Raw genomic sequence first — 26,032 nt, 5'->3', positions numbered from 1 at the left:
GGTTTGAAAACACATCTTTCCTTTGCCAGCACGTCCCCACAAAGCACCAGTGCCTTCCACAGACCATTATTGAGTCTGTCTCCATCCCCCTGCCTCCTGCTCCCTCGTTGCCCTGCCATTCACTCTAGCTTTAAGGGATCTTCTGGAAGAGAATTTAAATTTAAATGTACTGAGTACTACGGGGTAGCAGAAAAGACACAGGACTTGGAGTCAGACAGGCCTGGTATCGAACCACGTCTTTACTACTTACTTTTACTACCAGCTATATGCTGATTTCAAAATTGTCATAGGAGTTCAATATTAGGGACCAGTGGGGGATCAGTATAAAGCAAGTGCCCACACATGTTATTTCCCTACTGTTTCAAGTCTTCTCAGCAACTCTGTGAGGTGGCATTCCTCCTCATTCTGCTCTAAGACACCCAGAGAAGCTATATAAGTCTCTCAAGGACATGGATCTAATATATATGGGGGAATCTGAACCTCTGACCCCAAAGTGTCTAACCCAGTCACACTGTCCAACAAGCGCACTGACCTTGAAGATTGGCTGCTTCGAGCTCACATGTGGAATGTGGGCTCCCCAAAATGCAGGCACTAAGCACAGTGGCTGTCCATGTCCTCCACCCTTCGCAACTCAAAAAATTAGTCTGGGAGTGGAGGATGGAGCAGCTGATGAGGCCCTGGCACAGACCTCCCTGCCTCAAACCCTATCCCCTCACCGCGCTGCCATAGAGGACAGCCCTGCTTGCTGATATCCCAGTGACTTCTAGAGATGAATGTTCTTTATTTCCAAGACACCACCACCACCTGCCCTCTCACCCCATCCCACCTCCTTCCCCCAAATACCCTGTGAGGTCCCAGGTGTGCTTGATCTGTGTGTAGCTGAGGTGGTGATTTCATAATGAGGCGAGGATCAGAGCTTTATACAGTCACTTCATCCATATTGATTGCTTCACCACATGAATAGGAAACCTGGTGGAAAAGTTCTATAAATGCACACCAAGCAGTCCAGCTTCCTAAGTCAGCACTTTGGAAAACTTTGGGGCTTTGAAAATTTTCCAATGGTTCCTGAGATGTCAATGTGACTTTCAGAGACCGGGCAATGGCTGGAGGTCAGGCGGGGGGAGGGAGGGAACAAGGGTTCTGAGCCCAGTCCACTTACGCTCTCATATTACTACAATTAGTAGATATCTGGGAAATTCTGTGAGAAAGATATCTTGAAAATAGAATTAATAGGATATCTTAGGACTTCAGACTTTTCTTAATCCCTTTAGGGTTTGTTCCCTTCCTTTCCCCTAAATGGGCTCTACCTTCCTGGCTGCCTGAGAACTATCATTAAGAAAGAAATTTCAAGAAAAATAAGTCAAAAATCTCTAAGATTTAGTGATAAAAAATTGCAAGATAGGGAAGCAGAAGGAATGAAAAATAAAAATGGGGAAATAATTTGTGTTAGTTCTTATGACATGGCAGGTATTGTAGATCTTTTCATAAACATGAACTGTAAGAGTCTTAACATGCCAGTGTGTTTTGAAGGGGAAGAGAAAAGATTTGCACTTTCCTCTTATATCTTAAAAAGAATTGTACACATTTTAGCAATCCTCCTTTGGTTAAAAATGACTCTCATGAATCTCATTTTGAAATTTTTAAGGTGTGATTTAAAGCATTCTGACTTTTAGCAAATCCTCCAATCGCACCTGAATGGATATTGTTTACTTCAGAGTAATGGCAGTGGACTGTGCTTATTTCAACAATGCAGTTATTGCCCACGGGCTTCTGAAACTTCCTTTCAGAATTCCCTTCAGAACCTGAGGTACATTCTCCTCAGCAGTGGCAAACATTTGTTCTCTGAGAGAGAATTTGATTTCTTGAATGGTCAAAAATTAACACGGTCAAGTCTAGGTAAAAACAGCTTTGGTCAAAAACAAAACAAAACTATGATTCTGGAGTAATTAATTCTGAAAACTCCCAAAGAGGAGTTTGAAAAAGTGTTTCACACAAAGGCAGCCTGTTAGAATAGGAGTTTACCTTCCCAAGATGGACGAAGTCATTCTCTTCTCTTTTTGAGCTTAAATCGTAGTATTCAGTTCTTGCTAGCTAGCTGCTTTTCACAAAGTTTTAATTAGACATTTACAACTTGATGGTACTATTTCCCCTTTCACCTGGCATCAGTCATTTTTTTTTTTTTCATTTAATGTAGAAAATTGGTTCTCTTAGAACCCACAGAACTAATTAGCCAGTAGAGGGGCCGCTGTGGATTTGCCAGATAGACTTATTCTTCAGTTTACAACATTCTTTGACATTCATGAGCTCTTAAGATAAGTGCTAAATTGTGACTTGACCATGTTTCTGATGCCAATAGCATGTGGAGGTTAGCCAGGTCTCCTCTCCTCTCTAATTTGGAAGCTCATTAGGAGACATTCACTTCAGAAGAGCTCAACCATCTATGTTATAAGTGCTAACGTCTGCCATCCCATAACAAGGGCTGAGGAACAAAATCGTTCTACACTCACAATGTTTGTAAATGCCTTTTGCTCCGTTCCTGTGGCCACTTCTCCATATCAAGGTTGGTAGATGCGGCGAGAAAAGGGACCAAGTCGGTTCCAAATGATGGTCTCTCTGGACTCATTTGTGGCCTCTGTTCACCTCCTTGTGGTCCAAGCCTGCCCCTTTTCTCCCAACAGAAAAGAAAGCCCGGGAGCATCTTCCCTGCTCCACCAGATGCTGAGGCTCCGCAGAAGCAGGCTGAGAGGGGATCTTGGTGTTTGGGAACACAGTGGAGTCACCCAGGCTACGAGGGGTGCCTGTTCCACAGAGGTCAGCTGTCCCCAGCCCATCTGAAATTGGCATCAGGCTCAAACAGGGTGTGTGTTCCCTTGGGCCATATCGCAGGAGAGCTCTCGGAGGAGGAGCCTCAGGCATCTTAGAAAACCCAAGTTACAGGCACAGGGAGCTGCTTGCAAAGAGCCTTTCAGATGGCAGCTCCTAAGTGCAGGTGTCCTGCTTACTGACCCAGCTGGATATTTGGGCCTGGGGGGTCCAGGTTTCCCTCCCCTGGTCAAGAAGGAGGATGAAGGACTCCACACTGGCCTCCTATTAATGTGAGTGTTGACCTTTGTCACTGCTGTTTACCTAGGGATTTTTATTTGATTCACATAACTTAGTTATTAATGTCATGTATGTAAGCTGAGTGCATTACTTAGAGATTAATGTGAGTGTTTACCTTTGTCCCTGATGTTTACCTGCGGATTTCTATTTGAGTCATATAACTTATTAATGTCATATATGTAAGCTGATCTTTGATGTATATTTTTTATTTATGTAATCAAAGCTTTCTGCCCCTAGATTTTAAAAAGCTGTTATATTTATCTCTTTTAAGTGGTTTTATGGAATTACTAAACACCCAGGATGACTTACTAAAATAGGAAGAGAAGACAGGTTATTCTTCTAAAGTAGTCTCAAACTAACTATTTCCCAAGGAAGATGAAGAATGTAGAGTTAGATTCTGAATTAAATCCCTAAATTTGCAATGTTTCTGCATGGTACATTCTACTGACAAATTTGCTACCACTTTGAAACGCACAGAATCTGCTTTGGAAAATGGGTTTTGCCTGGAGTCAATATTTTTCTGTAGGATCACATGGCCTGTCTGTGGTGGTTGGCTGCCTAAGAGGTAGAGAAAGAGAGAATATCAAAGAAAATTAAGGCTAAACTAGAAAGATGATATCCCATGGTCCTTCCTTTCTCTGTCCCCCCCCCCCCCCGCCCGTTATTTATTTCTCAATCCTCCTTGAGAAGCTGGCAGTAACTTAAATAAATGTTGTTTCTATAGATAACTCTAATAATTTGTCATAGTATTGTCTGCAAATTTTATTGAGAGAAATCTGATTGCAAAACACCTTTCCTCCCACTCTGCCCACATCAAAACACCCTCTGTTTTTGATACTTATAAATGTGACTTTAATAAGGGAATAAAATATAGACTCATCAAATGTTCCTATATCATTGCCTTTCCTTTGTTTCCTCTCTCTCTCTCTCTCTCTCTCTCTCTCTCTCTCTCTCTCTCTCCCTCCTCTCTCTCTTTCTGTCTCCTTTTTATTTTTGAGTTTTGGGGGTAAGAGAAAGAATGGGTAGGTCTTATGTGAAGACAGTAGTGATAAAAAATCACTAACTCTGAGTGACACAGGTCAAATTTCTCTGTACACTGGCAAAGAAATACAGGGTCACTGCCAAAACCACAGAGTAAAGTCTCCTAAAAATCCCCTCAGACAGCCCTGTTTCAGAGTTAAGCCTTTTCATTTATATTTGGACAACCACCTGTTGACTTCTACTAGAGCTTGTCAAGGGCGGATAGATGGTGGGAACCGGGAGCATAATTAGCCCATTTAAAGGGCTTGATAGTCCCCTTTGAAGAGGTTGCCATTGTTTTCAATGGAGCCTAGTCAAGGCTCATAAGATCAAAACATGAAAAACAAAGAGGGAAGAGTTTACTTGGGGCAGGGTCCTGCTCTCCTCTTGTGATTATCACGGCATTCCCAGGCCATCATTTTAATCCAGGAATCGATTAGGCCAGTCTTTACAACGCATTTCCAAGTCCTAATATGCAGTGGGCAGAGCCAGGGAAAAGACAAGGGAGAAAATCCATGCTGGTCGTGGAGGACACAACAGAGGGGCCTGCTCCAGGGCTCCTGCTAAGGGCGCACATTGTCCAAGGCAAGGTCTGCTTCTGCCAGTGAGAAATGGAGGAGGAAAGCAAAACGAAGCGAGAGGGAAGAGAACAGAGTGCAAAGCATGCTTCAGTTAGGAAAGTCTCATTTAACTCAAATCTCAAGCTTGTGATGGGAAAGTTGTCCATCACAGGGTAGCATCTTTGGTGAGATACAGATAGTGACCTCATTCTCCAGCCTGCCTGAATCATACCATGTCACAAGTATTTTGTGAGTGTCAATCATATTCTAGGTCCTAAGGAAACTCAGTAATGAACCCATCATGGATCCTGCCCATATGAAATTGTATCTTGTCAATCATCCTTAATAACCCCTAAAAGAGGCAAGAAGATAAAACTCAAAACTGTATGGACATTTTTACAGAAGGAAAAAAAAAACATTCCAATGTCTCTCATTAGAAATACTACCTTAGTCAATTCAACAGCATGAGCAGTGGATGGTGTACTTTATTTACCAACTAACGTTGATTGTACACCTCTGCAGAGCCAGAATTATGTAAAGGACTAAGAAGCATAGAGCAGCTTGGGTGAGAAAGCCAGTCTCACCCTCCTCCCCTCTGCACTGTGACATCTTGACAGGGGGGAGCCCCCAGTTCTACCATCTTCCTCCTACACCTCTACTTCCCCCTTCTACAAGTCACTCACTCAAAGCTGTTTCTGTTCTCATCTGCCTTGTGCATGGGCTCTCCACAGCTTAGAATTCATGGGGCTTCCCTCTCATCCAGATCTACCCCAGCCAGTCCCCAAACCCAGACATCCAAAGGGACTGCCTCAGAGCTAGGGCAGAGTAATCCAAAGCCGAACCCAGTTGATTTGTCCCTGCCCTCAAAGTCAACACAGTCAATCCTAAGTCGGGGTGTCTGTGAAATGCTAAGGGAACATAGAGAGTATATATTTTATTTTTGCTGGGAAAGAAACAAAGACTTCTATAGTCCAAATTAAATACAGGATCTACTACAACTAGTCCTGAGGTTGGGCTAGAGCGGGCAAAACAGGGTTTCATTGGCACTATGGTTGCCCATCAGATGCTCAGTTCCTCAGATTTGTCTTTCAATTCCCCAGACAGACAGCCAAAAGTAGTGTTTGGCTTTCAAAGCAGACAGTGAACACACATGGTATCTCAACACAACAGGGTAACCTGTAGCAGAGGAAGGTGCTCAGTACAGCAAAGGAGAATGCGTTTCCACCTGCCACTTCTTCCCACCTCACTTCACTGCCTTGCTAGCCTATCCCTCATCTACCCTTTCTCTCCAGACAGATCCCATCCCTGCTAACCACCCTTTGGGCCACTGCCAGATCGTTCTGTCCAAAAGGCCATTTGCACCTTGTCCCAAACAGACTCGAATAAAAACAGACGGGAACACTCACAGGGTTTAACTGGGAAGAGTTTAATGAAGGGACTGTGCAGAAGTGGAACAGGGTTGCAGCACCTAGGGACTAGCCGGAGTAAGAAGCCCTTACTACTCCCAGATCTAAAAGGGCAAGGGGAGAGAGGACCTCTAAACTGGTGAGAACTAAGGCTATAAAAGAGGGGCTGCCCCCCCCCCCCCGATCTGGGGCTTAGAGAACACAACCACCATCGAAGCCGTGGCAGGAAGAGGACAAGGCAATAAACAGTCTAACCTCTCACCTCCCCTCCCCTCCCCCTCCCCCCCTTCCCATTGTCCAATGGCTGTGCCTCTGGTTAAACTCAACCAGTAGCTGGTGGGAGTCCAGCTTCCCTCCGGGATACTCTGAAGAGATTCAATGTCTGGAGCATAGAGCAGTGTGGAAAGGGTAGAGAATGGATCTGCTGGGGAAGGGTGGTTGGGAGTGAGGTGCAAATAGCTAGCACACAGTTATATAAAATTGTTCAGAAACTTTCAACCCAATGGACATTTATTGACTACCAAGGATGCATGTTGCCATAATAATACTTCTGATTCATACAGACCTGAAGCAAGGTTCTCTTATGTACATTATCTCATTTACTCACTTTACAGATGGTGAAGATGAGCTTCAGTTAGATTATGTCTTGGCCAAGGACTCACAGCTAATAATGACAGTGTCAGCATTTGAACTCAAGTTCATGTGACCTGAAAGTCTGTATGCTCGACTCAGGAAAGGTGCACCTGTGGCAGGACTTGGTGGTTGGTGGGATGTGGGAAAGGGAGAAAAGGGGAAGTCTGATAATGTCTTTTAGGAGTTGATCCTGTTGGTTTTGAGCATGTTGAGGTCATGACCTGAAATGGGAAACTGAGGAGGAACAGATAAGTTTCTTGGGCACATGAGTCTGAGTCCCTGAAAGTAGGTGGCTGTGTCAGCATGCAATATGAATGCGGATCTGGAGATCTCAAAAGAGAAGTAAATGTCGATAGCCATGGGAATGGGGTGATGGCAGATACACTGGGATAAAGGGCATCACCTAGGGAGCTTGCTGCAGGATATAGGCAGGGCTTTCCAAGACCCCTGCCCTCAGCAGTTCCTCATTACACAGACCCTCCTCCACTCCACACACTTCAACGTTCCTTTTCACTGATTCCAGAGACAAGCCCTCCTCTCTGGTTAAACCCACCTGCACTTTCCAAACCCCGCCTTGCCTACACTTCATGCCTCGTCTTGCCCACACCCCACTCCTCTTTCACAAACACTGTGGCTTGGCTGGTGGCTCCCTTTCTTGACTCTTGTGAGTCCCCACATCTCTTCCAAACAGCACAGGGTGTTTTCTTATAAGAAAACAAGAAACTTAAATGGACTTAGAATTAGGTACTTCATATATGTTGGATGTAGATGGCTCCACAAAAAAATGTTAATCCAATCACTTGCTCAGTTTGGAGGTAGCCAACCATCAGTAAGGCCAACTTTCTTGTTTGATTCAAATTAGCCCAACATTTTTTACTAGTTTGTACATTAAAAGAGCATTCCAGCCCGGCCAGAGTGGCTCAGTGGTTAAGCGTTGACCTATGAACCAGGAGGTCATGGTTTGATTCCTGGTCTAGGGCATATGCCCAAGTTGTGGGCTTGATCCTCAGGAGGCAGCTGATCAATTATTCTCTTTCATCATTGATGTTTCTACCCCTCTCTCCCTTCCTCTCTCCCTTCCTATCTGAAATCAATATATATATATATTAAGCTGCATTCCAAAAATAGTAGTAGAAGCATCATTGGAATATAAGGGTGGACTTCCAAAGGGACTATATGAAAAGGGACAACACTTATTTAGATAGATAGTACAATGGCTAGAGGCATGGTGGACTCAGGAGTCAGATTGTCCATGTTAAAATTCTGGCCCTAACATCTAGCAATTTAGGGCAAGTTACTTAATCTTTCTCAGTTTACTTTACTTGTAATAGTGGTATCTATTGCATAGATTTGTCAAGCAGATCAAGGTAGACAGTGTTTAACCCAGCACCTGACAGGTAATATGGCCTTAATAAATGTTAGATATCACTGTTGTAATTAGTTTTAGCCATAGACTCTAGCTTATTAGAGCTAGAAGAAACTTCACAGAAAATCTAATAACTTCATTCATAGATGTGAAAATGGATGCTTAGAGACCAGGTCATGATCAGGTGGAGCTCAGATATTATAAAACAAGGCTGTGTTCTTTCCACTGCCCAGAATTATTCAACTGTAGGGATGATGGTTTGTACCATACAGGCCTGTGCTTTCACTTGTAATACAAGCAGTAGGGCAGAGTAATCTAGATTTTTAATTTTTTTCTGAAGAAACTCAATCTTTATATCATAAAATCCAATCTTTTATATTTTTATAAATACTGTTAAATTGATTAAATATGAAAAATACCAATGTAACATTTAAGACAAATTTTCATAAAGCTAAAGTTTTACACTGGTTTATAATCACAAAAATCATTGCTAGTGATCCTAATTCATATCAATGGTTATGGGAATAACAAAAGCAAATATATGGAGATACGTTTACAGTAGAAATCATTGAGACATTTTGGTTTTTGGTTTTGTTAGACCACTAAGTCCTAGGAAAACACTTGTAATGAAAATGTCCACCTACAGAGGGCAAACTTATACTGCTGGCATTCTGTCCTTGAGTGCCCTTGCAAACAAATGTCACTGGGGATGGAGATGAAAGTGAAATTTAAAGAAGGAAAGCAAGAAACCTAAATGGATCCAGAAATAGCATTCTCACATAAACTTATAATGAAAAAAAGAAACCCCACAGAATTTCACAAAATACTTAGTCTGATTCATCTGCAAAAACACCTCATGGAATTGCACTGAATGCATTTATTCAAAATATATTTCCGGAGTCCCTACAACATAGCCCCCTCCTTCCCCGGCTTGGAGTGGGGAAACAGATCCCTGTCTTGGGAGCCCTGACAGCCCAGGGGCCTTCCACATGCAAAGTTGTCCCTGGTTCCGCAGATGAAGACACAGAAAGCTCAGGCAAAGCGGGGAATGGCGGTCGAGGCTGGAGCCCCACTCTTTGGATTCCAAGTCCTGCCTCTGCCATTCTGTGCTGCCCCCAACATAAGGCAGAAAGCAACAAAATGATCCAGGACCTGGGGACAGTGCGATTTCTCACTCACAAGGGAGCCCCAGCCAGTTTTTCCAGAGCCTTTCTGAATAGAGAGGCCTCAGCTGCCCCAGCTCACACAGATGAACTCCCTAACCATGGGGCGGGGTGTGGGGGGGGGGGGGGGCGGGGGAGGAGGGGGGGGGAGGGAGGGTAGTCCTAGAGAGCAGCTCAGGGCTTTCTGCAGCCTCTGGGGAAGCTGGTTTATTAACAAGGAAAGATCCTTCTACCCTACTCTTAAAACATCTTTCTATATAATCCAATCTTTGTAAATGTATTTAATTAGAACAGTATTAAATGCCTGCTTAAACATATAAAGAGAGCAAACTCATTTCTTGTTCCTTTCAAGAGTTCCCTATTCCAGACCTATTCCTGTGGATTTACATATATGTGGATATGTGAGTGTGCATAGAGAATTTTCTTCACCACTTCACATAGCCTTCTGCCACTGTTTCTTTTTTCATTGAACAATGCACCTTGGAGAGCTTTACGTATCTAAGCCACTCAGTTCAATGTGGCATGGTGATGCATAATTTGGATGTACCATTCCCCTACTGGTGGGTAGTTAGGTTGTTTCTGCCTTTCACAATTATAAACTGTAGTTCTGTAATTAAATCCCTTTACATGTAACTTCACATGTGCAAGTATCTCTGAATGATAAATTCCTAAAACAGAAAAAAGTTTTGGAGAAAAGCATAAAAATACATTTAAAAAATTTTATAAATACTGTTAAACCTACACACACACACACACACACACACACACACACACACACACACACACACACACACACACACACACACAGACTGAACTGACCTTTTGTGTTGTCTTTTGTTGGCTCTTTCCATTAACTCTCTATTCTCATTCTGTACTCTGGGTCACATTTATTCCATTTTTTAACTTTATCCTTGAAGTCTTCCTTCTCTCTCTTTCTCCCACACTCAATTAATTAGAAAGCCCTGCTAGATTTACCTTCAAATGTGTCCAAAATTCAAACTCTTCTCACCATTTCTTCTGCTGTCACCTGGTCGGAGCCACTGTCCTTTCTCTCCTGGATCCCGCAGTAGTCTCTGACACAGTTCCCTGCTTCTGCCCTTGCCTGCTTCAAACTATTCTCAACACAGCAATCAGAGGACCCTGTCAAAACCAAGTCAGATGATTGCACCCCTCTGTTCAACACCCTACAACACATCCTTACTTCATCCAGAGTAAAGTCCTCTCAGACCCTATGTGATCTGCCTCTCTTGCCTTTGCTCCTCCGTTCTTCTTTTCTCCGCTCCCTTCTGCTCCAGAAACTGGCCTTCTTGCTGGTCCATGAGCGCTCCAAGCATGCCCTTGCCTTAGGGTCTCCGCTCCAGCGATCCCATCCATCCAGACATCTGCTCCACTAACTCCTTCACCTCCTTCAACTCTGCTCACGTTGCACTGTTTCAGCAAAGCCACTCTGACATCCATTTAATACTGCAAACATCTCCTACCCACACCCTGCACCCTTTGCTCCTTTTTCTTTTGCCACAGCACTTACAACCCTCTCCCCTACTATGGAATGAACTTTTTTATGACATTCATCGCTTATGTGCCCGATCTGAATGTTAGTGCCACATGGGTAGGAATCTTTGCTGTTTTGTTTACTGAAAAATCCTGATACACAAAGCAGTACATGATACACAATAGGTGTCCAGTAAATATATCTATTGAGTTGGAATTTTCCTTTCTCGCCATTGCAATTATAAACAGCATCTCAGAGGCGTGGTTTTGACAGTGGCATTCCTTGGTAGATGATGTTTTCCTTTGTTTCAAAAAAGGAAATATGGAAAAATTGGACATTATCAAATTTTAAAATCTTTGCTATATTAGATCCCCCAAAAAAGATAAAAACAATTTGGGAAGAAAATATTTGCAAATCACATATCCATGAAAGATCTTGTATAAGTAGAACACGTAAACAACTCTCAAAATGCAATAGTAAACAAGAAGGACCCAATTTAAAAATGCATTAAGAACATGAACAGACATTTAATCAAAGGGAATATAGAGATGGCAAATAAGCACATGGGAGATGTTCAACATCATTAACCATTAGGGAGATGCAAATTAACAGCATACCAATATCAGACTGTCACAGAATAAAATAATGATAACATCAAAAGCTGGCAAGGATGTGGAGAAACTAGATTGCTCATACCTCATTGCTAGGAATGTAGAATGGTACACTCACTCAGGAAAATAGTTTGGCAGTTTCTTTTAAAACTTAAAAACGGACTTCCCATACAACCCGGCAGTTGTATTCTTGGGTGTCTAGCCCAGAGAAATGAAAACATAACAAAAATGTGTATATAAATGTTCATAGTGTCTCTATACATAATATCCCCAAACTGGAAACCACCCAAATGCCCTTCAGTGGCTGAATGGTTAAACAAACGAGGGTACTGCCATACCATGAAATATCATTTAGCAATAAAAAAGAATGAACTATTAATACATGTAACCACTTGAATGAGCTTCAAGGGAGGTATGCTGAGCAAAAGCACCAATCTCAAAGGTTATATCTTATATGATTCAATTTATATAAAATTCTAAAAATAATGAAATTATAGAGCTATAAAACAGATTAGTGGTTGCGAGGGACTAGGGATGCGGTGGGGGAAGGAACAGGTGTGGCTGTAAAGGGTAGTATGAAGAAAACTTGAAGTGATGTTAAGCTCTGTATCTTAATTAGGGTGGTGGTTACACTAAGTTAAACAGGTGACAAAACTGCATATAATGAGAGAGGGTGGGTGAGGAGGGTGGGGAGGACCACCTGTATAATTGGAGGAACCTGAATAAGTTCTGTAGATTGTACCAATGTTAACCTCCCGGCATTGAAATGTAGTAGATGTTATACAAGATGTTAACACTGGGCAGGCTGGGTGAAGGGTGCACCAGACTTCCTGTACATTTCTTTGCAATGTCCTGTAAATCTATAATGATTTCAACATGAAGCTAAGGAAAGCTTCAAGAAGAAATCCAGGCCAGCGAGAAAGCTCCTCTCCTTTCAGCCCAGAGATACTTCTGCTCCTTGGTTTTGTGAGCATATTTGCCCCTTGAGTCGCTCTCATTATTTTCAATTCACATAACCCCTTTTTACTTGGTCTTACTTGCTAAAAGTCCCAATCACTTTTCAAGGGAAAGTCTGGGAATACTTTATTCCTGAGTGGTTCTGGAGAAGTGACGCAGCACACTGTCCTTCAGCCTTCCTTTGGAGCATGGAGAAATGCCACCTGACCCCCTTCCTCACAGAAATACTGAGGAACACCAATCCATAGACATTCCCACAAACTCCTCCCATGCCGAACTCTTAGAGCAGCTGGGAACCAGGGAGGCACTTCCCGCCATTGAGAGCCCTCCACACTCTGCTCCCTGCACAGGTGCTTCCAACACTGAAACAGCCTGAAACTTGGTCAGGTTTCAGCTCATTCTAGAAAGATGTGAGGGCCTCTGTAAGCTGCAGCATTGCTGGTCACTGGATAACTTCTGTAGTTATCCTATATAATAAAGATGTAATATGCAAATGGTTGTTACGCCTTGACACGTAACGACGGACTGCATAACGACTGGGTCACGGATCAGCAGGAGGGTAGGCAGCGAGCTACAAGTGGGGCGGCAGAGAGCTATAGGAGGGGGCAGGGCAGCAAGCTATGAGGGGGTTGTGGGGAGAGGAGCGGGGGGAGCTATAGGAGTGTGGGGCAATGGGCGGAGAACTACTGGAGGGCAGCAGTGAGCTACTGGCACACGTATTCGTGTGCAGGGCTACTAGTAGTATTATAATCGTTATAGTATAATAATACTGTTAAATATTATGGGTCTACAGTGGATTTATACCTTTCCTCCAATTTCCAATTAGTCAAACTGAGTGTGATTTTTAAAAGTTTTTTTTTGTTTGTTTGTTTGTTTTTATTAAGGTATTATATGTGTACATATCTTACCATTGCCACCCCCCACTCCACTCCCATATATGCCCTCGCCCCCCAGAGTTTTGCATCCATTGGTTATGCTTATATGCATGCATACAAGTCCTTTGATTGATCTCTTATCTCCCCCACCTCTCCCTAACTTTCCCCCTGTAATTTGACAGTCTGTTTGATGCTTTACTGTCTTTAAAAGTTATTTTTTAAATTAATTGTTTAGTAAATAGAGTTTTTAAAATAAACATACTCAGCTATTTTAAGCCATTTTCCTCTGATTTTGACCAATCAATTTTCAGACCATTTTGTACATGTCAATGTCAACTTTTTTTTTGCAAAACGTTACTCATCCTCTCTTTTTCTTCATCAAAGTAACATTCCTTTTTTACTCTCACACTTTCTCTGGAGCATGCCCTCACTAAACAAATTTGCTGTGTCACTGCCACTTTTGCACTTCGCTGGAATAAAACATTATTTGCTGGTCACTCATTAACCACCAAAACCCAGGCATGATTGTTTCCAATGCATCTTAAGAACCATTCTTTGACATGTGTCACACAAGCTCAGAATCAACAAGGAGGGTAGTACTGGCTGGGCAGGTGCTATATGATACAGTGCCTTTGAACAAATTAGAAAAAAAAAAAAAAACACCTTCTCTGGGTAAGACACTGGACTGAGTCACTGCTGAATTTTACTCTTGACTTTCCCAGGTGGGGCACAATCTCCCGAACAGGACCCCAACGTTTAGAACAAGTCCAGAAACACAAGCTGAGCTCCTCCTCGCCTTTACACTGGCTCTGTCACGGACTTGCAGTGTTTCTAAAAGCAATCACTTGACCCTTGCATGACAAAATTTTTTTCCTGAGTCCCAGTAAAAGCTATACAATTCTTAAGACATCAGGTTTTATAAAACTCATCTTTTTATATATTTTTTTACTTGTCACCATGATAGTGGTGCCGATCCTCATTGGAAGATCAGCAGATCAATTCAGCTCCAAGACCAGCTCAGACTGTTTTGGTTAATGAGGAAGGGGAAACTCTGGCAATTTTGTCCATGTTTAGTTTTTCCTCTCCCAGTGCAGTGCTTTGTGGCTCACAGCCCAACATGCATGACCTGCTGTCTAGGGCCTGATGCACACACTCTCTTGAGTTGAATGAGAACATTTGACTCTGTCAATTTGCAGTGGAACACACCTCCCAGATTTTCTACACTATGTGATACCAGCTCTGGACATTTCTCATTCATTGTTCATCTCTGTCAGCTAGTCTGAAAATTGGAACCAGAAACACTTGACAAATCACTGGCTGCATCATGGTTAGGTGGTGATATATTGCTGCTGCTGCTGCTGCTGCTGCTTATTCATGAAACTGGAGGTTAAGACTCCTTTTCTGAGATGTAAACTAGGGAAAACCCCACATAAAGCACCCGCGTTGGACAGAATATCACATAGACAATTTCCAACTGAAATGCCAGTTATTAGAAGTCATGTAGAGTCAGGAGTTGCCATGGAATCCATTTGTTTCTAAACCAGCTCCTCCTGCTGGAATAGTTTCTCATTATCATGTCTTTCTTATGGGGGTGGGAGAGGGGGGGAGGGAGGGAGAGAGAGAGATCTGATATAAAACTATGTTAATAATTCTAATATACTCAAGCCCTAAAATGAATAAGAAATTACACATTTTAAACAGAGTTAACATCACCTTTAACACACATTTATATTGCTGTCTGGTTTGGAGTAAAACAATCCCATTGCTATCATGGTTTCTTTTCTATGACTCTGATTATTCCAGGAGAATACATGATGGCTTATCATCTGACACTTAGCTTCACAAACAAGTTATTGGATCTCCAGGAGTGAAAATAAATATTAAAGCAGATTTGAACCAGGATAGGCTGCACATTTGCAGCACACTGGTTTTCCTCTGTTTCCTCCAATGTATCATTTTTATTTAGATTCTTAACCAGACCATTACAGCTTTCCCTCCTGTGAAACTGCTGCCAGAATGAATCTATTCCCTTGTTTCCTCCAAGTTATTTGTTTAAATCATGAGAAGTGATTGGTTGGCATATGTTAATACTTGAGCTGTTTTTGTGGTTAAGTCCCCATGTGTTTGTAGGTAAAATACAAAAACATGTTGATCAAATATCAACTTGGGACAACTGAATTTCAAAACATACAGAATCCATAAATTAACCACTATTTTAACATATGTATAATATAATTTATCATAATTAGTCAGGAGATCTGTTGGATGAAGACACATTAAAATCGCATTTGCACATTTATCTTCTCTGGTTGGCATTATACCAGTACAGTATTAAATGTTTCATATGAGGGAAAAGTGTTAGTAGAGGACTCCAGAACCTTGACCCTGTATTTCTGATGGTCTCCACTTCCCACTGTTCTAGTGAGCTCTACTCCATGGGTTCAAGAAACCCTCATCTCCATTAAAAGCCAAGTCCCAGCTCTTCCTCCCACCCAGGGACCTTAACCCACTTCCATGCCCAAAGGGCCCACCCTCAAATGTTTGTGGAAAGACAACGATGGGAGAGACATTCAAAACGCCCCTAGGCATATGAATAGTTGTTTCAACCTCCACAATGAAAGAAAAACAGTCTAAAGCAGATGATTTTTTTCACTTATCATATTGATAAACAAAAAAAATGTGATAAGTTGCTTTATTGCAAGTCTGTGGAGAGGCATTCACCCCTCCCACATTGCTGATGGGAGTGTCAATTGGAACAACTCTTGGTGGACAATCTGTCAGTATCTATTAGGAGTACAAATCCACATGCCCTTGACCTTGCCACTGCACCTTTGGGAATCTGTCCAGTGGTTACACTTGTACACAGAGAAGTGACATGTGTACAGTGTTTTCATTGCTGTGTTGTTTGTGATAGCAATGATGGGAGACAACCTAAATGCCCTCATTGGATGATAGGTTAACTTATACTGGTATTTCCTTAAAATGGAATGTTTTTCAGATGTTTAGGAAAGAAAGGGTGAGGAAGCTGCCATGGCAAGTGAAAAAAAAAACACAAAACAAAACATGGTACAGAACAGTGTGTGAAATATCACTGTTGATGTTTGCTTGTATATATATAAAGCAACTCTAGAAAGATAATAAAAAGTTAAATAGTTGTAGAGCAGCAGACACCAGCTGGCAGCCCAAAGATGCATTTGCTTGGTTTGCAGAGCCTTGTAAAATTGGATTTCACTTAATAATTTGCTCTCCAGGTAATAATATTTTTTTTAAAAAAGTGAAGCAGGCCAGGTGTTAAGATAAGGAATGGTGCTGATAACCTGATCTGTTTGGATTTTCCACCCAGCTTTAGGGTCTCACCTAGGACGTGACTACAGCAGGATGGAGGGTCTGTACAGTGGGAGTGCTGATGCTCTGGCCAGTGTCACACCAGGACAGAGCTGGGACTCACAGATACATATCCTGGTATCAAACCTCTCTCCAGGCTTCCTGAAGATGCTTAGGAGCCACAGCTGGGAAAAGGCACGCCCAGCATCCCCATCCTCCCCAGTGTACCTAAGAGTAGCACTGACTTATCCATTTGTCACAACAGACACAGTGTCTAGGGCCCATGATAGTTTTAGGAGCCCACAAAATATTTCCATTTCTTTTACAATCAGGAGAAACAAATAAATATAAGAATAATGAATATATGATAATGAATCCAGCCTGAATTACACTCACCTTTATACCAACCCAGTTATAAAATATAATCTTTAATATTTTTATGGTGGAAGAGGCACATAAAAACATGACGAAAGTGCTCAGGGACTGGCAGTCATAATGTCCATAATGTACCTCACAGGAGGCCAAACCATCAGAGGGCCAATGGGCACAAGCAGGCCCTCTTCCTCCAGGAACTGCTCCCCTGCACCAACACTACACATATCATGGACTCTTCATGCTTAAGTACTCTGACAAAATTAGGGAATGATTTGGGGCAGAAAGGAAAACCAGTGCTTATCAGCTATTTTTCCAGTGTATTCTACCCATGGTCTTGACCCAACCCTCTTGACTTCTTCCCTATAGCCCTGCTGGGTCCCTGAAACTTTCTGGGGGTGCCCCGAACACTTCCCTGCCCTTCTAAAGCCAAACTCCCCACTGAAGGGTGGCCTGGCTAGGTTCCAGGGAACCTCTTCTCTATCCTAAGGCCATCATCATCTCTGCTAAGGAGGCAGGAATGACCCATGTTCAGAGGCCCAACCCCAATACAGCCATGAGCCTCACCCCTAATCTCATATGCCCCAGATCCTGCAATAGCAGGAGTATCACTTCAAATCTTTTCCCTCCAGTCTTCTCCCAAGACAAGCCTTGACAAAGCAGACTAAAAGTTCGATTCACCAAGTGTGCTTCCCTGACTAGCAGCATCAGCATTACCGGGAAACTTGTCAGAAGGCAAATTATGGAGCCCCACCCCAGATCTGCAGGTAAACGCTGCGAGTGGGGGCAGCAATGCGTGTTTTAACAGGCCCTCCTCCGGGCAATTCCAATGCACGCTCCAGTTACAAAACCACCAGGAGCAACTGGTGCGCAGGTTTTCAAGGGCAGATCCCCATGTCCCAGCCCAAAGGTGATGAGCTGAGAGCGAGGGCGGGACTCAGAAATGTGCCCCAAACGCCGCCGCCACTGGAAGCACTTGGTCCAAGGCCCAGGCCAGCACGGAGGGACTTCCCCGGACGCCAGGAGGGCAGGCTCTGGCGGCAGCTTTGGAGGCACAGCATCATCAGTCAGACCGTGCCCCTCGCTGGGTAAAACCACGTCGTATGGGGGGAGGGGGGATACATGCACCCTCATTTGCGTGGTGGGAGGCGGCTGCCACGCCCCTCTGGCTCTGAGCTGCTTCTCACCCCGCTCCTGCCAGAGCTGCCTGGTGTTCGCATCACCCCTCTCCTCCCACACCTACCGAATGCCAACTCCCTAGTCCAACAGGCATTTCTGATTCCTAATCAGAGTGGGTCTCGAAGGTCCATACTTAAAAGCAGTACTTCCCCATCCTCTCACCCCAAGTGACAGGAGGCTTGGCCAGGTCTGGAAGCCAGCGGGTCCTCTGTTTACGGATTAGAGAGATCCGCCTCTGAGAATGCCTTCCCCACTCCTGGAGGGTGGAGGGCCAGGGGGTCCTCTTCAAGCGCTCACTGCACAGTCCCTGGGAACACTGGTCCCAGGTACGAAGCTGGCTGGCGCTCAGAAAAGGGCAAACTCTCCAGAGACCTAATCCAAAGGCTCTCAGAGGTGGGAGGAGCGAAGCACACACCCTCTGGATCCACCCAAACCTGAGATGCCCCTCACTCTTTCTGAGGCCACTGACCCCACTTTGCCCCCCTCTCCGGCCACCCCACCTCCACTCCCGAGGCTGCCCCGGCCTGAGCCGCTGAAGTGCACACGCCACGTGATTTGGCCTGAGGGATCCAAGTGTCTTTCCACCCAAGGTCTCAAACCAACGTTGACCTTCAACTTTTGATCACTTTGGTTGTGCTTCTGTGCCCAGCTTTGATGAACCACCCACACATGCTTCCTAGCTGGGTTTTTGGAAGGGAAAAGTGTAAAAAGTGCCCGTGGGTCCTGTCCTCAGAAGGCTCAGCATCGGAGCTTTCCAGTTCTTTCGCAGAGTGCACAATGTAAGAAGCGGCGAATTCAAGGTCTATTAGACCCCAGTACCAACATCTGGGTGGAAAATATTATCCAGAGTATTAAGAGAAACTATGTAACAACCTTACCTGCAGTCGCCAATCTTATTTTTTCAACTTGGTGTCTTTTCTCCCCTTTTCCCCCCAGTGTGTGATCACTGAAACTTTTTTTTTTTTTTACATTTCAGTGGTCAGTAAGTCAGGTGCCTGAGCAGTACCTCACTAGAGGGCTTTTTTTTTTTTTTGCATACAATATCTTATAATTTCCAAAACATCCTACTCAAATAAGTAATAGTTACTGCAATTTTTAAAATATTAAACATGCCCTGACTTTTTGGAAGTTCATCCTATGCTTTGTTTACTCGCAGACCTCCCCCACTGGGTTAAAGATTTCAGGGGCTCTTGTTTCTGCCTGGACACCACAAAGTCTACATGTAGTAATAAAATGGGGCTAGAGCAGGATTCCCATCCACACATGGAAGACAACAACATTAGTCTTTCCCTAGACACTGATATTTCCCTAGAAAAATTCTCCTTTCCAGTGGTAGAGGGTGAACATCTGGATGTAACATACTGAGATATTTAAGTGAATATCTTTTTGCATCTTGATTATAAATATATCCTTCACCCTGCCCTTGGCCACTGAGTAAAATCTGTGCCTGTATGCTTTGTACAACTGTGTATATGTGATGTGCAAGTGTGTAGAAGTCCATGTGTGCATCCCTGGCAGTCTTTTTTAAAAAAATGTTACTGGGGTGGAGGGGGAGGGGGAACACACCAGTCGCCTTAGGTTTGGTAAGATGCTCAAGCGTCAGAGCTCAGAGAGGAGTTACCGGAAGGCAGGACGGAGGTCCCTGCCCAAGTAGGGGTTGGCACCACAACGTGCCCTGGTCGGCCGGCCGCACGCTGGGACCGCACCGGGATTCGGCTGGGCGTTCGCTTGGCCTTTTATAACCCAGGGGTCCAGCTTTGCCAGCCCGGGCTTTTCGGACGTTGGGAGAGGTTCAAGCGGCCCTAGGAGGCTCCCTCTTCTTGGTTCCGGGCGCACACAGCCAAGTTGGTTTTAGGATCCCCCGGGTCGGACACACATGGCTCCCCGGACCAGAGCCTTAGGCGCCTGCACGTGGTGGCGGCGTCCAGGCCAGCAGAGGCGGGCTCCATCCGAAGTCGCCCCTAAGATGGAAACGACTCCCAGGGGCACCACGTTGCGGTCGCTCTGGGCTGTTGGCCCTCCTGGTGTGTGTGCGTGTGTGTTAGGGTGCGGGACGGTGGAGCAGCAAGATGCTTATAAATCGGTTCCTGCATCTTCCCACGTTAGGACTGCGTTCCGGGGCTGCGTAGACGGTGCCCGAGGGCCCGAGGGCTGCGCGCCCAGGCGCCCCCGCAGGGAAGGGGAGGCCTGGACCCCTGAGGGTCCCTGTTTGGGGTGGGTGGGTTGCGTGTGCGCGTCTTTTTCCTCCCTGGGGCTTTCTCCCTTACACTGACAAAGAGGTGGGTAGGATTCGCCTTTCAGTCTCAAGAAACTTATTTAACATGTCCTGCTAGAGGCCGACATAAATTCTCAGTACTCCTGGGAGGCACCTGAGGTTCCGGTTCACGCCCCAGGCTGGCTGGGGGCGCGTGCGGGGCGGAGGGCGGGGTCGCCGCGGGGGTGCCCGGGCGGGGAGTGGAGGAGCCCCGGTCCCGCTACAGCCCAGCCCGGGTTCAAAGATCAGAAAAACAGGTGTTCCGTCGCCACGCTAATGCACTCGCTGGGTAAACGCGGCTCAGCCTGCTGTGTGCGGAGGACTTAGCGAGGGGGCCGGCACCACGTGGCGCTGCATTCATTTGTTTATTAAAGGACTTTTACTCGGTTCATCAACATCTGGGCTTCCCTGGGACGGCGGTGCGGACCGCCTGGTCCCCCCCGGACGGACGTCTTTAGCTCATCTTGCTTCTCAAGGCAAAATCCTGCCTTTCTTCCAGGTGAAAGGCCCCCCTGCACCGGGAGGGAGGCCCCGCCTGGTCCGCAGAGTTCCTGCCGCGGCCAGGGCTGCAGACTCCGGAGAAGGCACGGACACACCTGCACGTTGTGGGAAGTCGAGACAGGGTTTAAAGCAACCGCAGGCTTAACTGAAATCCTTTCTAGAACGCAGTCGGGATGGAAAAACCACTCCTTACCCCTAACGCGTCACTGCAGCCCCTGGCAGCCAGTCCCATGTGACCCCTCAGATCGGCCCGGGCTGGAGATGGGGAAAGAAGGGTCACGGAAGGTCCTTGCACCTTCTGCAGACACACACCCCCCCCCCCTCTCTACCTGCAGTAGGGACTTGATCTTAGCTGGTCTTTCCAGAATCTGGTCCCTATGGGGGGAGCCATAATAGTTCTCTGTATTCCCACCCAGCTCTTGTTCAAGGAACACAGCGTGGTGGTCGGAGCCGCCCAGAACCAGGTCTCTAAGGGGCTACAGCTTCTGCTCTAGATTATAGCCCGTTCGCTTGGTTCCGGTGTTGAAACACCCACAGAATCTCCGTGTTTGGTTCTTCTTCTTCTTCTTCTTCTTCTTCTTCTTCTTCTTCTTCTTCTTCTTCTTCTTCTTCTTCTTCTTCTTCCTCTCTATCCTGGCTGTTCACCTCCGCTTGCCAGGTGTTTCCCAGATGTGCAAGCACCCCCAGAAAGCCCCGGTGGTTCTGAGAGCTTACTGCCGTCGGAGGCGGCGAGGACGTGGCAGATGTCTGTGTTTTTTAACAAACACTCCTAACGTGGCTCGGAACCTCCGCAGGACGGCACACAGCCCTCTTCAGGGTCTGTTTTCTCAGCGGCAATTAGAGCCCAGAAGGAGAGGGTGCGTGCAACGTTGCTGCGCTCTCCCTCGTTTACGGCCGCGGAAACAACTGCCTCGGGGCGCACCGTCGGGGCTGACGCCGGGGCGCCAGCCGCCCCCAAACACAGCGGGGCCTCGCGCCCGCAGGGAGGGGTTCGCCAGCAGCAGAGGCTGTCTTGGGGGACGCGTCAGCTTTGGTGGCTGTCTGTCGTCTTTCCTCAGATGACAGAGGGAAGGCAATTCAAATGGGAAGGTCTCTCTGCGGTAACCTGTGTCCTCAATGGCACTTAAAGGAGTTTGTTTCAAAGGCTCCTGGTGGGGGAATTGTGAATGCTTTAAATTCACTCACGGAGACCGTATCCTTTCGGTAAGGAATACTCATGTCGGACTTCTGTTTTTCCGAAACAAAACCCAACAAAAAGTCTTCGTTCACAGGCAACACAACGGGTCTGTGAGATATCTGCTCCAACGCGGGCCTGAAACGTGACCTCTCCTCCTCTAGCGGCCCCTCTCTCCCTCCCGGAGGAAAAGGCCCCCGCCGGGCTCTCCACGGCGAGCCAATCAGCCCCCACACTCTGCCCATTTCGAAAAAGACCCTCGTCTTTGGGATTCGCTGGAAGACACATATGTATCTCCCCGGCGATGAAGTCGGTGTCGCCATGGTTTCAGAGAAACGTGGAAGAGAAAAGAAAGCCCCAACAGCGGTCCGCAGCGCCCCATCGGGGCCCCGCAACTTGCTCGCGAGAAGGGCGAGGCCGCCGGGTCCGCCCTGGGGCTAAACCTCGCCCGCCGACCCCCTACTTTGCCAGCCGGGGGGGCCCCAGCCGCTCCCCACCCCCGCCTGACCTCTGCGGCCCCAGGACGCAGCCCGGGCGCTAGCGGGCACCCCGGGCACGTAGGAGCCCGCGCTCGGGGCCGAAGGCTTAGCCTCCTGACCCCAGGGGTGGCGGGGACAGCGGGGGCTGCACGTCGCCCGCAAAGCACGGGAGGCTCGAAGCAGCCGCGGCTGCGGGTGAGCACAGACGCCGGTGCCCCGGGCTGGTTAGGAGCGCGGCGGCAGCGCGGGTGGCAGAGGCTGCCAGCCGGGAGCGGGGACGCGCGGGGGAGCGGAGCGTCACTCAGCTCGTCTGGCCAATGAGCGCCGCTCCCGGAGGCGCGCCCGGCCAATCGGAAGCGAGGAGGTCTGTGAATGCCATGAAGGGAGGGCGGGAGAAAGGGAGCCCGGGAGTGAAGTTGAAGCTAAACCCCGAAAGGTATAAAGAAGTTACGGGGGGGCGGGGGGGGGGCGCGTTTTGGGCTTCCAATTAGGAATAATACTGGCTTCGTAGCAACTACCGAGGAGGAGGGTTCTAACACCCACCTCACGCGTCCCAAAGCCCGCATCCCCATCCTCCCACGCACCCCTCCCCCAGTTCTTGACCCAGAGAGGAAAGGGAGCCGGGCGCTCCCTGCTCCTCTCCGCCGGGGGGAAGCGGAGAGGCCCGCGGAGGCGCCCAGGGGGACGGTAGACATGAGTGTAATTAAGAGGCGGGCGCCTCCGCACGCTGGGCCGCCGGCGGGGACTGAAGGTAGGTGAAGCGGCCCGCACCCCGCGCCTGCCCCGGGGCCCCGCAGCTCTGCGGCGGAGGCAGAGGCCGGGCCGCCTCCCACCCGCGCGCCTGCGAGGGGCTGTCGCGAACGTGCCACCTGTTAACCTGGCGCTGCCGGCCCGGCGTGGTGCCGCCCCTGCCGGCCAGGGAGCGCTCCGGGTCGGCTCGGGAGTCCCGAGGGACTTGATGTGTAAGTGCCACTTTTTTTTTTTTTGAGGAATCCCCGAGACTTCACATCCAAGTGAGAGAGCTAGCCAAGTTCCAGCTCTGCCAAAGTGGGGGGGCCCCCCGGAAGGCGGCCGCGGCGCTGTGGAGGCACCCGGAGTCGCGGAGACCCGCTTCCCGGGACAGGGCGCCTGCACGCGGCGCGGACGCGGGCCCCGGCGGCCGGGGGTCCCTTTCAAATTAGGCGTCTTGTTGTGTGGGCAGCTTCCCAGGGGGGCTGGAGAAGCGAGCGCTCCTGGCCGGGGGCTCAGCCTCCCAGCTGATTTCTCCAGACTTGGAAAAAACAAACAAAAATACCGGGGAAAGCCCAGGCCCTTGCCGGAGCCCGGGGGAGGGCGCGAGTGCTCGCGGGGCCGCAGGTCGCTCACGCTCTGATGCTGTTGTCTTCGCAGGGCCCTGAAAGAGCCGCCCGGCTGTCCTGTGCTCCCCAAAGGGGCCCGGGGCCTGAAGAACGAACGTCGGGGATTATTATGTCGCTTTTCCAGGGACCGGGGTTCGCAGCGCGGAACAGGAGAAAAGGCCGGCCCCTCGGGGGTCCTGCTGGCATTTGACATCCAGGAACTCCCAGGATCGCCCCGATTGCGCGCCGGATCGGCAGCTTTCCCATCTTTGCATCCCGTATTTTTAAAGAAAATATTTTCTGTGCTCTGCGTTGGTTTTTTTTTTTTTTTTTTTAACCACCACCAGCACCAATACACGGAAGCAAAGACTTGCAGTCTTTTCATTCAATGTCTGCTTTACATTTTTTTTTTTTTGCCCAAAATGATCTCTGATTGAAAGTTTATTTTGGTTTTGGATGAATCTGTGGAGCGTATGTTGTAAGAAGAAAGGGGGAGCGAGACACAATGAAAGAGAAGTCCAAAAATGCTGCCCGGACTAGGAGGGAGAAGGAAAACAGCGAATTTTATGAACTGGCTAAGTTACTGCCTTTGCCCTCGGCTATCACCTCGCAGCTGGACAAAGCATCCATAATCAGACTCACAACCAGCTATCTCAAAATGAGAGTAGTGTTCCCAGAAGGTAAGTGACTTTGCCCAGATGGAATTTCAGACAGAAGGGGTAGAGGGTTTGCCAGCCACCAGACCGGCAGAGGAGTACATTCATACTTTCTTTCACACACACGCTGCAAAGGGAAGTTTAGCATGGCTGCTTGACTACGGACCTCTCTGAACTTAGAAATCCTCTTGCCTTTCTGTTGGCTCTTTCCACTTCCCCCATTAATACGTTCTGTTCAGTCCATCCGATATGTGTGGTTGGGAAGTAGCCCAACATTGCTTTTGTCAACACTTCAGATACGGGGCTCAACTGAAAGTACTACTAATCCAAACAGGACTTTTTTTTTCATTCCTCTCATTAGAACTGTATCTAGTAGAAGGCAGGAACACTGCCAAGTTCTTGTATTTTTGCTATGTATAGATAGACCCCGTGTAAACGAAGCTAACTAAACTAGATAATGATTTCTCTATGCTTATAATTTTGCAGTTGGGGAGCAAGCATGTTCATGAACAAATATGTCCTGAATTTACCCAATCTCTTGGACTGCTGATTGCAAATTTATCTTGAGTTTTTGAGATAGTCACAGGTTCTGAAGCTAACTCTGGAGCATGTGATTTGCAACCCTGGGTTTGATATTATCTCTGAGATAATAGGCTAGTCCCGGAATACATGAGATTGAATTAAGATGGCTAGCCCGCTTAAGAAAATATCTTCTAGGTGGCAAAGGGGTCCTGGAAAAGTTATCTTATAAGGCCTAGAAGTTAGAATAGCTGAGCTGAGTTGTTGACATGGTTTAAAAATGGGTATTTGGATTATGAAGATTCGCTGTGTGAGAACAGAGCAGCCTTCGAAAACCATTCTCCTGTATAAAACCACTTATACTCACTGGGGAAAGGACACTTCTCTCTCCTACTTCCCCATCTTTTCTTTACCCCCATTCAAATAACATCAACAGATTTAAAATATATACATGTTAGATATGCCTTTCCTGAGGGAGGGAATTTGAAATGTGAAGGAGAGAATGCCAAGTAAACAAAAATCCAAGAGAAAGCACCCTGTTTGTTTACAAAGCAGAACTTCTTATTTGTCCCAGAGAGGTTTCTGTTATTGTTGATTTTGAATATGGGGTTTGTTTTCTTTTAAGAGAATACTGGAAAGGAAATAGTCATTATTTGGTTTGGAGTTTTCAATTTGCTTGATCTTGACTAACAGTTATTATCTGAATCAAAATCTTGCAAAACATGCCCCAAAATAGTCAGGCGTACCAAAGGAGAAATTTCAAATTATAGTTAAATTTTACCCTAAAACTATAGGTAGTGTTATACTTGTTTTGTCTTAAAGCAGTTCCTTGAATAGCCTCATCTGACGCTGGAAATCACAGGAGGAAAGGAATAAAAACCTAAAGTACCTAAAAAGTAATGACCAAAAAGAAAAAAAAGGAGGAAACATATATTAAAAACCACATTTCCCATTCAAACTCTGCTGAGAATTGCTAGTGGGAAATTATTATGATGCTACACTGCCTTATGTTTAAAAAAGAGATCTTGTTGTCTTTTATACTGTCAGCGCCT

General features: G+C 46.4%; 1 protein-coding gene across 1 annotated transcript in view; it reads left to right on the top strand.

Moving 5' to 3' along the window:
- Positions 1 to 24,310: 24,310 nt before the first annotated feature.
- The window catches only part of SIM1 (SIM bHLH transcription factor 1), a 65,311-nt gene continuing 63,589 nt past the window's right edge, over positions 24,311 to 26,032 (top strand). Inside the window, exon 1 of the mRNA XM_008153374.3 lies at positions 24,311 to 24,485. Coding sequence (XP_008151596.1) covers positions 24,311 to 24,485 — 175 coding nt within the window. The remainder of the gene's footprint in view (positions 24,486 to 26,032) is intronic.

This window comes from Eptesicus fuscus, chromosome 10, assembly GCF_027574615.1.
Source record: "Eptesicus fuscus isolate TK198812 chromosome 10, DD_ASM_mEF_20220401, whole genome shotgun sequence".
Taxonomy (NCBI): Eukaryota; Metazoa; Chordata; class Mammalia; order Chiroptera; family Vespertilionidae; genus Eptesicus; species Eptesicus fuscus.
The sequence above is the reverse complement of the archived record's forward strand: the minus strand, read 5'-3'. Positions and strand labels throughout refer to the sequence as shown.